The sequence below is a fragment of the Salvia hispanica genome, chromosome 3, assembly GCF_023119035.1.
Source record: "Salvia hispanica cultivar TCC Black 2014 chromosome 3, UniMelb_Shisp_WGS_1.0, whole genome shotgun sequence".
Lineage (NCBI taxonomy): Eukaryota > Viridiplantae > Streptophyta > Magnoliopsida > Lamiales > Lamiaceae > Salvia > Salvia hispanica.
The window spans coordinates 33,164,129-33,176,916 of NC_062967.1; the positions used below are offsets into that span (position 1 = coordinate 33,164,129).

At 34.2% G+C, this 12,788-nt stretch overlaps 2 protein-coding genes across 2 annotated transcripts; both read left to right on the plus strand.

The window, feature by feature from the left end:
• The first annotated feature begins 6,174 nt into the window (after positions 1-6,174).
• LOC125212056 (probable sulfate transporter 3.4) lies at positions 6,175-9,649 on the plus strand. Its single transcript, XM_048112090.1, has 13 exons — positions 6,175-6,580; positions 6,664-6,712; positions 6,799-7,006; positions 7,268-7,439; positions 7,543-7,608; positions 7,694-7,807; positions 7,889-8,005; positions 8,094-8,220; positions 8,313-8,599; positions 8,672-8,862; positions 8,937-9,022; positions 9,115-9,191; positions 9,278-9,649. Exons 1-13 carry the CDS (start codon positions 6,254-6,256, stop codon positions 9,419-9,421), a joined length of 1,965 nt encoding a protein of 654 aa, XP_047968047.1. The 5' UTR covers positions 6,175-6,253; the 3' UTR covers positions 9,422-9,649.
• Positions 9,650-10,048: 399 nt separating this feature from the next.
• LOC125212121 (protein SYS1 homolog) lies at positions 10,049-12,435 on the plus strand. The gene is made up of 4 exons (XM_048112185.1): positions 10,049-10,162; positions 10,756-10,982; positions 12,055-12,236; positions 12,331-12,435. Exons 1-3 carry the CDS (start codon positions 10,065-10,067, stop codon positions 12,060-12,062), a joined length of 333 nt encoding a protein of 110 aa, XP_047968142.1. The 5' UTR covers positions 10,049-10,064; the 3' UTR covers positions 12,063-12,236; positions 12,331-12,435.
• The last annotated feature ends 353 nt before the right edge of the window (positions 12,436-12,788 follow it).

Consider the following 12,788-nt stretch of genomic DNA (forward strand, 5'->3'; position numbering starts at 1 on the left):
TGCAATAGTTAAGATGCTTAATCTAATAAACTATAGCCAAAGAGACAAAGATGCTCATAAACTCTTCGACCAATTTGGCATCTAATTTTATTCACCACAAACTTTTAACTGTTAATTTTTTTTCTTGAGTTAGAAAGTTGGCAACTCATGTAGTGTGAATTCAAGGCTCATAGCCTGACAGCAATAAATTTATAACTATTAGATTGTGATTGGTTAATTGAATAAATTCTGTGTTTTGAGAGACAACCGAATTGCCTAATAAAGTGATTTTATGATTCAGGGTTTCAAAGAAAGCAGCTGCTTATTACAATGCGACACGTTATTACAGTTGCGGGTTAACAAAAACCATAAAATTAAATAGTATTTCAATAAAGGTAGATACTAAATATAATGAGAAGTGGGCATTTGACTCTACCAATTTTTGTATCCATCCATGGTGGGTACATAATTCAGATTTTTCCAAAATATGAATCTACTGTTTCCCCTTCAAAAGCATCCACTACTCGCCGCGTACCTAATAATTGGACATTATTTTTATTATATAGTAAAAATTTTGAAACCATTTAGGACCATTCTTGATTCGCAAAATATGAGGCCTAACAAAAACGTTAGAATTATTCGTCGATTTAGACCGCGTATAATTTAAGTCACGACATTAGTGAATGGCCAAGTGAAGCAACGATATGCTGTGACAAGATCATTGAACAAATGCCTCACATGATGCTCTACACATTTGGCTTTGGATTGCTAAGGCAATGTGATGGAATATTGGAATGCGTTTACGTTGGGTTCGTCAGATGGTGACGTTTCGATTCAACACCCAAATGGCTTTGTGTGCAGTTTCAATGTCGAAAATATTTCTCCAAATAGATTTCACATCGAACCCGATTTAAAGAAATTGTTTAAGCTAGCCTGAACATGAAGTAATTCGGTGGCTTAATTATGGGTCAACCTGGCGGGCTGGAGGATTCTCTGTATATAAAACATGCTATGAATTAAATAAGAGCGTAAAGTGTATAGGTTTTTCAGTTTATATATCTGAATGAATTTTATTTGAATTGTCTTTGTGTAGTGTACATTCCAATTTCACAATCAATAATGAAATTGCACCAATTAAAAGGTCGACAAAACTATCAAAAATACTTGTAGAAAATTATATTGGATTTAAGTTTTACACGTAATGAAATGGAGTATAATAAATATATTTTCTTAGAATATGCATACTTTACATAATATCTAGGTTTAATACATAGTTCGTTATGTATCTCTGTATTTGTGGAAGAGAGAGTGAGGAAGTCAGAGATCAAGTTGAAAAAGCTCCAAATTTACAGAATAAAAGAGTAATTTTGTTATGCGTAAATATTATTACTACAATATACTATTAGTCAAGTAAGAAGTACTATATAGTACTACTAATTTATGAAGGTTGTAAACTTATCTAAACAGCATGACTAAGAGTGGATTAGTCCATACAAAGAGTGAACTGGCTCTAATGACAATTATTATTATTAGGTACTATCTCATTCATTAAAATTCATATTATAAGATTTTATAGAGATTATATGTGATCGCATTCATTAAAATTTATTAATACTTGATACCTGATACTTATAACATGTTAAATTAAAATGGAATAGGTACGATCTTATTACTATGTGAGGTTCCTTCACAAAACAAATCGATAATAAAAGAACTGATTTACTAGATACTTAAGTTAATCTTTTTTAATTAATTTTACATTTCTATATAAGACAACTATGTGCGAAATTAGGATTATTTCGGCAATACAAACTCTATTTGCAAGAGTTAACAATGCTGTTAAATTTAAAGAAGTATATTAATAATCTATTTGGCTATCTATGAGGATTAACAATGCTGTTAAAGATAAAAAAGCAACAAATTGGATGGTCTTTTAGATATGCCAATGGCCAAAATTTCTTCCTTTTTAATGGAAAAGCACGCAGAGCTACTAAAGATTAGGAACTGTATTATTTAAAATTAAAATGTGTGGCCTAAATGTAATAACTTTATGGCCCATGTTTTATAGGTGAAAAAGTGAATTGATTAATCTAGATTATGCTCCATTAATAATTACTAGTAGACTTATCACATCAAGTTAGGGAGTGTATTTAAATCAAGTCGGTCAAAAACCATGATTCTAACAGACTTATTTAGCATTTTTAATCTCTCCAAAAATCATGACTAACAAATGCGCTTTTAGTTCATATAATAATTGTTTCCAATTGAAAGAACGAAATATGTACTACTCCTACTACTTCTAAGTATTTTTCTTCCGTAGTGTAAAGTTCTCATTTAATATAGTATAAGATATTGGATTAATCATGTTTTTTTATAAATATATTATCAACAAACGCTTTCTCTTTAGAAACCCGTAACAATAGAAAAGGTAAATTTTTTGTCATATTTATGATTATACAGTGATAAAATTATGATTTAGCTCAATGAATCTTCATGTGGATTAGGCATCCACAATGCGGTTCCCTTGTCACACCCCCGGGACAATACTCGTGAGACGCAATGTGAGTGGGGCGGGAAATGAGCCTCACGAGTCACTATATCAAACGAAGGGAGTGGGGTTGTTCCGTCACGTTACCCCCTTCCGCAAATAAATATCAGCCCACTCGTTAGGGCGCTAGGGGCGCCGGTGGGCATTACTGATGACAATTTTGATTTTTTATTTTATTATTTCTATACAGAGTGAACTATAATATTAGTCCCTACGTATGTCCATTCGAACGTTAGAGGTTCTTATGTTCCAAAAAAAAGTGAACTACACAAATTGTCACTCAATTTGCGTTTTTCACGCCAATAGTCTATAGACTTTAAAAATATCATGGCATCCATGGACTAGGGTATAATTACATCCGTGGTACTTTTTCACTATTCTTCCCATTTTTCCACGAAAATGCCCCCAAGGCATGTGAGCCATTTTTAAACTTTCATAAAAATGGGATATCTTGGTACTGAGAATGATATTTTCTCTAGGTATTATATTTTCTCTATCTCTCTAGTATTGTGTATGATACTTTCTTATAGTTTTAATGTATGAAATGATATTTTCACTTCATTTTTTAAAACAATTTATGTCAAATATTATGAAATAAAAATAAACAATTTATGAAAGCAAAAAATAAAAATAAAAAATATTATGAAATTATTAAATATATCAATTATAAAAATTATAATTATAAATATATATCAAAATAACTTGTAGCTAAATTTAGTTTGATTTTGATTCAATTATTACTTTTTTATATTAAAAATTGGTTCGATTGACAATTGAAAAAATATGGTATTCTCACAAACTTTAAAAGTAATCTTAAAAATCACTAATTTTTTGAATTGTGCAGATCTCCCATACTAAAATTGGTGATTTATGCTGGAAATTTTAATATGAGAAATCCGCACAAATTCAATAAGTTAGTGATTTTTAAGATCATTTTTAAAGGTTGTGAAAAATACAGATTTTTCTGACCAATTTTCCCAATGGTAAAAAATGTACATAAAATAGTATTAAAGGGCGATGCCTAATAAATAGATAAGTGACTATATGATGAGTCATTAATGTTGTTTTTTATTAAGTAAGTGACAAAATAAAAAGTGGTGTGAAAATGAATACACAGTTAAAGAACGTGAGTTGTGGACGGCTTTATAACTTAATCGAGATAAAACAGATTCATATTCTATGAATTTCGACTTAAAACTCGTATGGTTATCCGCAGAGTCACTATTTATAGAGGATGGATGGAACACATTTCACTTTAAAACCCGACAAGCTAACGATCATTCCCGTCTCCGAATAATATCAAACTGACGATCAGTTTTTCCTTGATCTTTCCATGTGTATTGTCTGCCCTACCATGATATGGTGTCGTTCTTCCATCACATTTTAAGTATGTACCAACCTTGACTATGATAGTGGTCTTGCCAATCAACTCTGGTCAACTATATTATTGAAAATAATTCAGAAAAATAAAATATAATCAGCGCGTAAAATGATTCCGCAGTTGAATTTCAACTAAATGTGCTTTCAAATATTCATTTTACACGGCCCTCGTGACAAAATAAAATGAAAAAATAAAATAAAATTTACGATGAATTGCATCTAATTGATAAAATGTTTTTTTCTTCTTATTAATAAGCTGGAGGTTTAAATCACCTCAAACTTGTTTATTTATTTACTTATGAAAAAAGTAAATGGATTGGTACGTAAATTTTTTTAGAAAAAAGTAATTTAAGTGATTAAATGAGATTTTGTAGGGTGGCAATTCTTGTATGTGATTGTGAAGTAGACGTTAATGATGGTTAGGTCAATTATATTTCAATGGGGTCAATGAATCTGCACGGATATACTATATGGTTGGTTTAAAATTAAAATATTATTATATCACCATAATACCATATATACGTACCTTTAATCATGATGATAAATTATGGTGTCCCTAAATGTGAAAATTTTAAATAATATGAAGATGTGGTCACGAGTTATCCAGATTATGCTGGGCTAATTAAAATTAAACCCTTAATTCTCATATCCAATCATAGTATAGTTGCATAGGATTGAGTAGAAGCTACTATAATATAAACCAATATGAGAAATTGATTTTTTTTTAATCTTTCTTTATATGTTAACAAAATACCCAAATTTAAAAATGGCGAGCATCATAATAACAGTACAAAAATATATTAGAATAAAAATAGCAATAATCCAATGTTTAAATAAAAACTAGTAATAATATTTTTTTTCCAAAATCACTATAGAAGAAAAATAATAAAGAGATATAAGAAAATAAAAACAAATAATCAGCTCATATCGTGTGTCGTTATTCACATGAAACGTACTGTTTACGAATAATTTTAATGCTTTGATCGTTGATAGATTTTCAGAATTCATCATTTCATTTTTATATTCCATTTTAGCTACAAACTTTTGATTCAATGTTGACAGATGCTTAATCGAGTGAATTTTTGTTCAAATTTGTCTTGCATGTTGATGATTAATTCATAGATGTTTTATTGCCTTTTGATTTTCTTTTTCAATTTTATGATTAGTATTTCATGTTAGTTATTGTGAGACTCTCATGTTATTTATTAATTTCTTTATTTCTTGAATTTTAATTGTTACTTTTAGCTTGCCACTGTGGTTCAAGCAACAACACGTTTTGCATCCAAAATGGAAAAAAACATGTCTATGATTGGCTAGTTACATTTTCTAGGATAAAATGTTTCCTACCGACTAATCCACTTATAGCTTTATCCAATTAAAAATAAGAGTAAAATTTAAAATTCATCCTTGTTGAACGAGTGTTGAAAAAATAGGAGTACTCAGTCAAATAGTCAAGTTTTATGTGAAGTCAAAAGTGCATGTACTTTACAAACTAATATGTTAAATTTATTACCTTTTCATACTACGTAGTATCAGTCTCATAAGTGATAAGTTCATCTATAATTCTGCAGTCCATAATATTTAGCAATTTTAAAGTTGATGTACCTTGTTTTATCGTAGTAAGAATATAATTGTAATTCAGTTTATTATAAAATACTAATATGCATATTGTTAAACCGAAACTGCATATGATCAGTATGCATAAAAACGCAATCATTTTAGTACATGATTATACATACGAAATTTACTGCTCTATATTTTCATTTGGTTTTTATTATTTTTTTTTGGCTTGGGGCAGCTAAGATCCGTTGATTTAATTATTTTTTATAGTTTATATTGTTTACTTGTCATTTGAATTTGTGAATTTGATGGATGGTTGATTTGTTTAATTTTCTTTTATAATTTTGAAGACCGAATATAACCACTAATGATAAACGACTGACACGGTTGCACCGGTAAAATTTAGAAAATGAGAGCAAGAACCGATATTACAGATTGTCATGGTTTTGCAACTCATATGGTTAAATATCAATTCAGAACAACATGAAGATAAAATCGATCGATTTAAGAAAATGTTTTGTGAAGTTTGATACTAGAGAAAAAAATTATGTAAAAAAAAATAGGGAGTAGCATTAAAGTGTTTCACGATAATAAAAAAAAAAACTAGCTCAGGTCCAAAATTGTAATTTTCCATAATTTTGAAACATGCAGAATGTGGCTCCTATAAAAGGCCAACCTTCTCTCACAAACTATCTCATCACCTTCAGTCTTCACTGTCTTCAGTCTTCACTAACACTCTCAACTCATCCCAAAATCCACCGCGGCGGTTCCCTCAAATCCGACAAAATGGGCTTAAACTCCAACCGGGTCGATAATTTCTCGGACCCGGAAGCGCCGCCGCCAATCGCAATCCAAATGCCGGCGACGGAGGTCCACCGAGTCTGCCTCCCGCCGCTCAAAACCACCGCGCAGAAGCTCCGCCACCGCCTCTCCGAGATCTTCTTCCCCGACGATCCCCTCCACAAGTTCAAGGATCAGCCTTGGCTCCACAAGCTGGTTTTAGGCCTGCAGTTCTTCTTCCCCATTTTCCACTGGGCCCCCAATTACACCCTCGCCCTCTTCAAATCCGACGTCGTTTCCGGCCTCACCATCGCCAGCCTCGCCATTCCTCAGGTGTGTAATCATAAAATCAAAGCATTCCTTCACAAATTATGACTTTTCTTGATTGTGATTTGTTCTTGGATGATCATATACAGGGCATAAGTTATGCGAAGCTAGCGAATCTGCCGCCGATTATTGGTTTATGTGAGTGATGAAAAGACATCAAGACTTGTAAGTTCATCTTGTTTTTTGAGGAATTGTGTGGTGAGAGTGTTGAATTTGTGGTGCAGATTCGAGTTTCGTGCCTCCGTTGATATACTCAGTTCTTGGGAGCTCCAGGCATCTCGCGGTGGGCCCTGTCTCCATAGCTTCGCTTGTGATGGGGACAATGCTCAGCGAAACAGTTTCCTACAACGACGAGCCGGTGCTCTACCTTAAGCTGGCTTTCACAGCTACATTCTTTGCAGGGGTGTTTCAGGCCTCTCTTGGCTTTTTGAGGTGAGTGAAAATATCGAAAAAGTTATGTTTACTTTGCAAAATGGGGTGCATCTTTCGGATTAAGTGTTGTGCAAGAATCAATCCACTATAAGCACAATGAAGGGCCTGGATTATTGAAGATGTTTATGCTATGTAAAGTAGTCTAATTATGAATGATTGAAGAGATTCTGTAGCTATGAAGATGCTTTTGCCTTTTTTGGATATAGTATAAGCAGTTGCCAAAAGATGTGTGTTGACTTGAAGAATGGTGTGAATTTGCAGATTGGGATTTGTTATCGATTTTCTGTCAAAGGCGACGCTTGTTGGATTCATGGCTGGGGCTGCAGTGATCGTCTCGCTGCAGCAGTTGAAAGGGCTGCTTGGGATAGTCCATTTCACTACCAAAATGCAACTGGTTCCGGTTTTGTCTTCTGCCTTCCATCAAATAGATGAGGTAGAATCTCTAGCTAAACATCTTTGATGTTAATCTGTGTTGCTAAAACAAGCTAAATCTAGCTACGCAATATTTGACTCGATGATCTATTTCGTGCCTGTAGTGGTCTTGGCAAACCATTGTGATGGGAGTCGGTTTTCTGGCGCTGTTGCTGATAACAAGGCAAATTGTAAGTGGCTGTGATCATCTTACATGGTTGGTTGCTTGTTTTTTCCTGACTCGTTTGACGGCCTGAGTTGTGGTTGTGAATGCAGAGCATGAGAAAGCCTAAGCTCTTTTGGGTTTCAGCAGCTGCTCCGTTAGCATCAGTTATTCTATCAACCATTCTAGTTGTCTGCTTCAAATCCAAACTGCACGGGATCAAGACCGTAAGCATTATGCAGTTTTCTCCTTTTATTCGGATCGAACTCATGAGTAAACATGTTGATTTGAATCTCTTGTTTATGCAGATAGGAAATTTGCCCAAGGGTCTGAATCCACCTTCTTCGAACATGCTGTATTTCGATGGCCCTCATCTTGCTTTAGCAATCAAAACTGGAATCATAACCGGAATACTTTCACTCACAGTATGTTCTCAAAGATCAATGCCTAAAAAAGAACAAAAGTTCAAAGTCAGAAATCATATAGTAACATTTTACATTTGGGAATTTGTAGGAAGGGATTGCAGTTGGAAGGACATTTGCTAGTCTGAAAAACTACCAAGTTGATGGCAACAAAGAAATGATGGCCATTGGCCTAATGAACATGGCTGGCTCTTGCTCGTCTTGCTACGTTACCACCGGTATATATTTCTTGATTTCTTCACCTTCAATTATGTTTTCTGCATAACATAGTGAAGAACCAACATCACTGATGATTATTGCTTGTTTCTAGGGTCATTTTCGCGATCAGCTGTGAACTACAACGCTGGTGCAAAGACTGTCGTCTCAAACATAGTAATGGCTGCAGCAGTGCTCGTGACACTGCTATTCCTCATGCCGTTGTTCTACTACACTCCCAATCTCATCTTAGCAGCCATCATCATCACTGCTGTGGTCGGCCTAATTGACTACCAAGCAGTGTACAAGCTGTGGAAAGTCGACAAACTTGATTTCTTGGCTTGCTTGTGCTCCTTCTTCGGCGTTCTGTTCATCTCCGTGCCTCTTGGTCTCGCAATAGCAGTAAGTCTTTGCTCACACCTCAACTTGTAAGAATTTCCTCAATTGATGCTGACTTTAAGGAACCAATTTCAGGTTGGAGTTTCGGTTTTCAAGATCTTGCTACATGTGACAAGGCCAAACACGGCTGTGCTCGGAAACATTCCAAGAACTCAGATATATCAGAACCTCACTCAATACAGAGAAGCTGTTAGAGTCCCTTCATTCTTGATCATGGCAGTTGAGGCCCCTATCTACTTTGCAAATTCCACCTACTTACAAGAGAGGTAAGAAATAAAGCCGTGTTCCTACATCACACGCTGTCTAGAACGACACGTCTAATCTCAACCGTGCAATGCAGGATACTGCGATGGATCAGAGAGGAGGAAGAGTGGCTTGCATCAAACAACAGAAGCAACTTGAAATGTGTAGTACTAGATATGACTGGTTAGTATTTATATAAAAAAATTCTCTCACATATTTTTCTTTACATAATAGGAGTAATAGATTCTAACAATAAATTGTTTTATGTTGATCAGCTGTGACAGCAATAGACACAAGTGGAATTGACACAATCAGTGAACTAAGGAAGATGCTAGAGAAAAGATCACTCAAGGTAAGCAGCTTTTCTTGATGTTGTCCACGTGTTTTCGCCTTATATTCCATGTTGTATTGAATCTTTTTTTGTGCATCATGACACAGTTTGTGTTGGTGAATCCTGTTGGAAGTGTGATGGAGAAACTGCATGAATCCCACATCTTGGAATCCTTTGGATTGGAAGGGCTGTATCTGAGTGTTGGGGAAGCCGTTGCTGACATTTCTTCTGCGTGGAAATCGCAGCCTTGAACATGAACAATGGCTTCCACAGCCACACATACACACACACACACAAAATATATGAGTAGGATGAAGGAGTTCTTGTTTTGTGCAAGAAGAGTTGAATCAATATTTATCAAATATAAATTGTATGCAAAGGCAATTTCCTCAAAATGTACCTAGATAGTCTTGAGAAGTTTTGTAGTTTAACTATTTTTCTCTTATAATTAATTTAGCTTCTAGCTACCGTTTGCATTTTGACTATATCTCAAAATAAATACTATTTTGATTCAAGAATTTAAGAGGGCTTTTGATTTATATAGCTTAAAACGGCACATCAAAAGAAACAATTTAACTTAAATTGGCAGAATGAGTTGGATCTTACGAAATTCAAATGCAAATTAAAAAATCAAATGTGTGAACTGTGATACAATTAATTTAAATTACTAATAGTGTTTGGGTTCTTCAATTGTAAAATTCCAGAAGATGATGGAGTAATTGAATGTTACTCAACTAACACTAAAGTGGATGAGTTTATCTATTTCATCTTTTTATAATATTTTGAGTAAGGTGCCCAAAAATTTAAATAGATAGAGTAAATTATACCAGTTCTCGTTATTCTGGAAAAATGAAATGTTAATTAAAATGGAGGGTTGGCACTCGGGTTTCGAAGATGAGCCTTGTGTATTTCTTTGATTATGCCACGGTTGATGCCTCTACAGTTATTGGTTGGGGTGTCATGTCTTCCATTTTTTTCAGCTCTATTGCTGGGTAAGTTTGATTCTGATGCAATTTGTTGATTTTATTTATGTTTGGTGGCATCTATAGCCTTATGCAGCAGCTGTTTAAGTTCACCTTGATCTGTAATTAGGTTATCATGCTTACATTAAGTGCAGGAGATTAGTATCTATATGGTATTGTTAGTTCTTCAGATGAATTGTTAAGATACTGCCATTTTGTTGTGTAAATGTTAATTTAGGTGACATTGCTTAGATCTATACATTTGAAGAAAAAGGAAGAATTTTTTATAAATTTGGGCGTGTTTGCTGATTTTGGATTACGCACACTATCTTCTTCGCTAACTTGAATACTGCCTTCCACTGGGGAAGAAAAAATGATGATCCTAGAGAATAATTTTGATAAGTAACAGAAGGGTGTTTAGTTTTTAAATATAAAAAAATTCGAAGGTTCTGTGTTTCTTACATTAGCACAGTTGCCTAACTTCGTTATTGAATATGAATCTGTTTATATGTGGAGAGTTCCACCAGAAGCATGCTGGAATGGTCTTTGATTTGAATAGGTTGGACTCATGCAGTAAATCTAAAGGTCTGTTCTTGACTGTTTATTCCGTTTGCTTGATACAGAGCTGGTTTTCTAGTCTATTTAGTTGAAAGGGCGAAGAAGTGCTTGGATTTTTGTGCTACCCTTTATATCGTTCACCTCTTCATTTGCACTATATATGGAGGTTGGCCAGCATCTATAACATGGTGGGTTGTTAACCTTACTGGTCTTGCAGTAATGGCGTTATTAGGTGAATATCTGTGCATGAGACGTGAAATGCGAGAAATTCCTATATCAAGACTTCGGTCAAGTAAGCCATTTCTCTGCCCTCATCTATTACACTGAGACAACAATTGAAATATGTACTTGATTGCTACTCAATTGTTGTTAGAACTCACATCTCTGATTGCTTTATTTTAGTTACTTTCACCTCAAGCATTATTGCTTTTATTGTCAGCTTATGAATTGTGATTACATGTCCTCCCTTAGGTTGATTATACATATCTATATCAATGTTCATGAATATGCATGTTTCAGAGAATCGAGATAAAAAATTTTAACCTAGCTGTTGCCACTTGGCACTCAGATTACCTAATTGAGGTCCCCATTCGTACATTAATTCTGAAAGATTTAAAACATTGTTGTGATTTTCGAATCGAGATACCTGCGTGGTCCTTGGAGTCATATTTAGGAATTCATCCTGAAGTCATATGAAGTTTACCCTTCTACCAAAACTCAGAAAACAAAAGACAAACGAAGAGAAGGGAAGAGTGGCATAAACAGGACACACAGATGATAGGATCACTAGGCTAGGATAATATAGGCTGTGATTTCCATTGTAATTAGTGAAAGATTTTATTCAAGCTTGACAAAGTGGAGATGTCCAAAACATCATTGAGCAAAGATCACTAAAATTATTAGTACCTGTTGTAAATTAAAGAACATGGGCGAAAGTTAAAAGAAAAAATAAAGCAAAAACACTGAGTGAGAAAATATTTGTTTACTAGGATAGTTGGATATTGTTTCAGCCTATTTCATATCAGAATCTTTGCTACTGCCCTGCAATTATTATCGGATAACTATGCTACCTCACTGAAAGTGATACAGAGTGATATTATCTCTAACTTCTAGAGACAATTATATAGTACTCCAGTTTTTACAGGGAATTGCAAAAGTCTCTTATTCATAGAAATAATGATAGTGATAATGGTTGCATAGAAACACCCATCCACCTTCATATAACTGTCATCTACTAATGATAATAACAATGATTGCATTGGAGACTCACCACTCCCCCACCCTTTCAGTTGCTTTTGTAATACACCAAAGTTGGGTGTGTATCAGAAAGATACAATCATAAAAAACTTATCGAACCTGTGCAGGTGCTTGATGAACGAGAGGCACGAGTCTTATGAAGCTGCTGCTCATGAGAAGGCAATTAACGTTCGTATGGATGGGACATATTCATTAAGAGCAACTTTTTTCCGGCAGAAGTTATGAAGGTTAATGCATGTTATAGTGAGGCCTAGTGCATCTGGGCTTCAGGTATACTGAAACGGCTGAAGTATGTAATAAATTTGGAGTCCAACACTTTTGCATAGTATAGTCATATCTTCATTTCATGTAGCTACTAAACTTCAGAGCCGTTACTGGTGCAGAGTTGGTCTTGACTCTTGGGACGAGGACGGTCTTCCCTGGCTATTTGAAATGTAGGGTCGTGTTTGGTTCGGTTCTATATCTGATTAACCTGTGTGTTTTCTTCATGTTCCACCTCCATTTATTGTTGAATTTGCTGTTAGATTTCAATATTACCACCAACTGAAATAGGCACTTACAACTTTAGTTGACAGTATTTTGTGTGTGAGAAAAAAATCTGCCTACCTATAATATACTGTTAGATTATGGGTTTGATTATGTGAATTGTGACTTTTAAATTTGTCTCAAAAGTGTTAAAACTCAAAAAATGATAAACTCAATGCTAGTTGAATATGTGAATTGTGATGTGGTTGTCTAACTTATAAATTTGTTTAAAAAATGTAAAATTCATAAAAACTGAAAAAATAAACAGTCCCCGTGAATTGTGAAGCTGTCTAAATATAAAAAATTATCTAAAAAG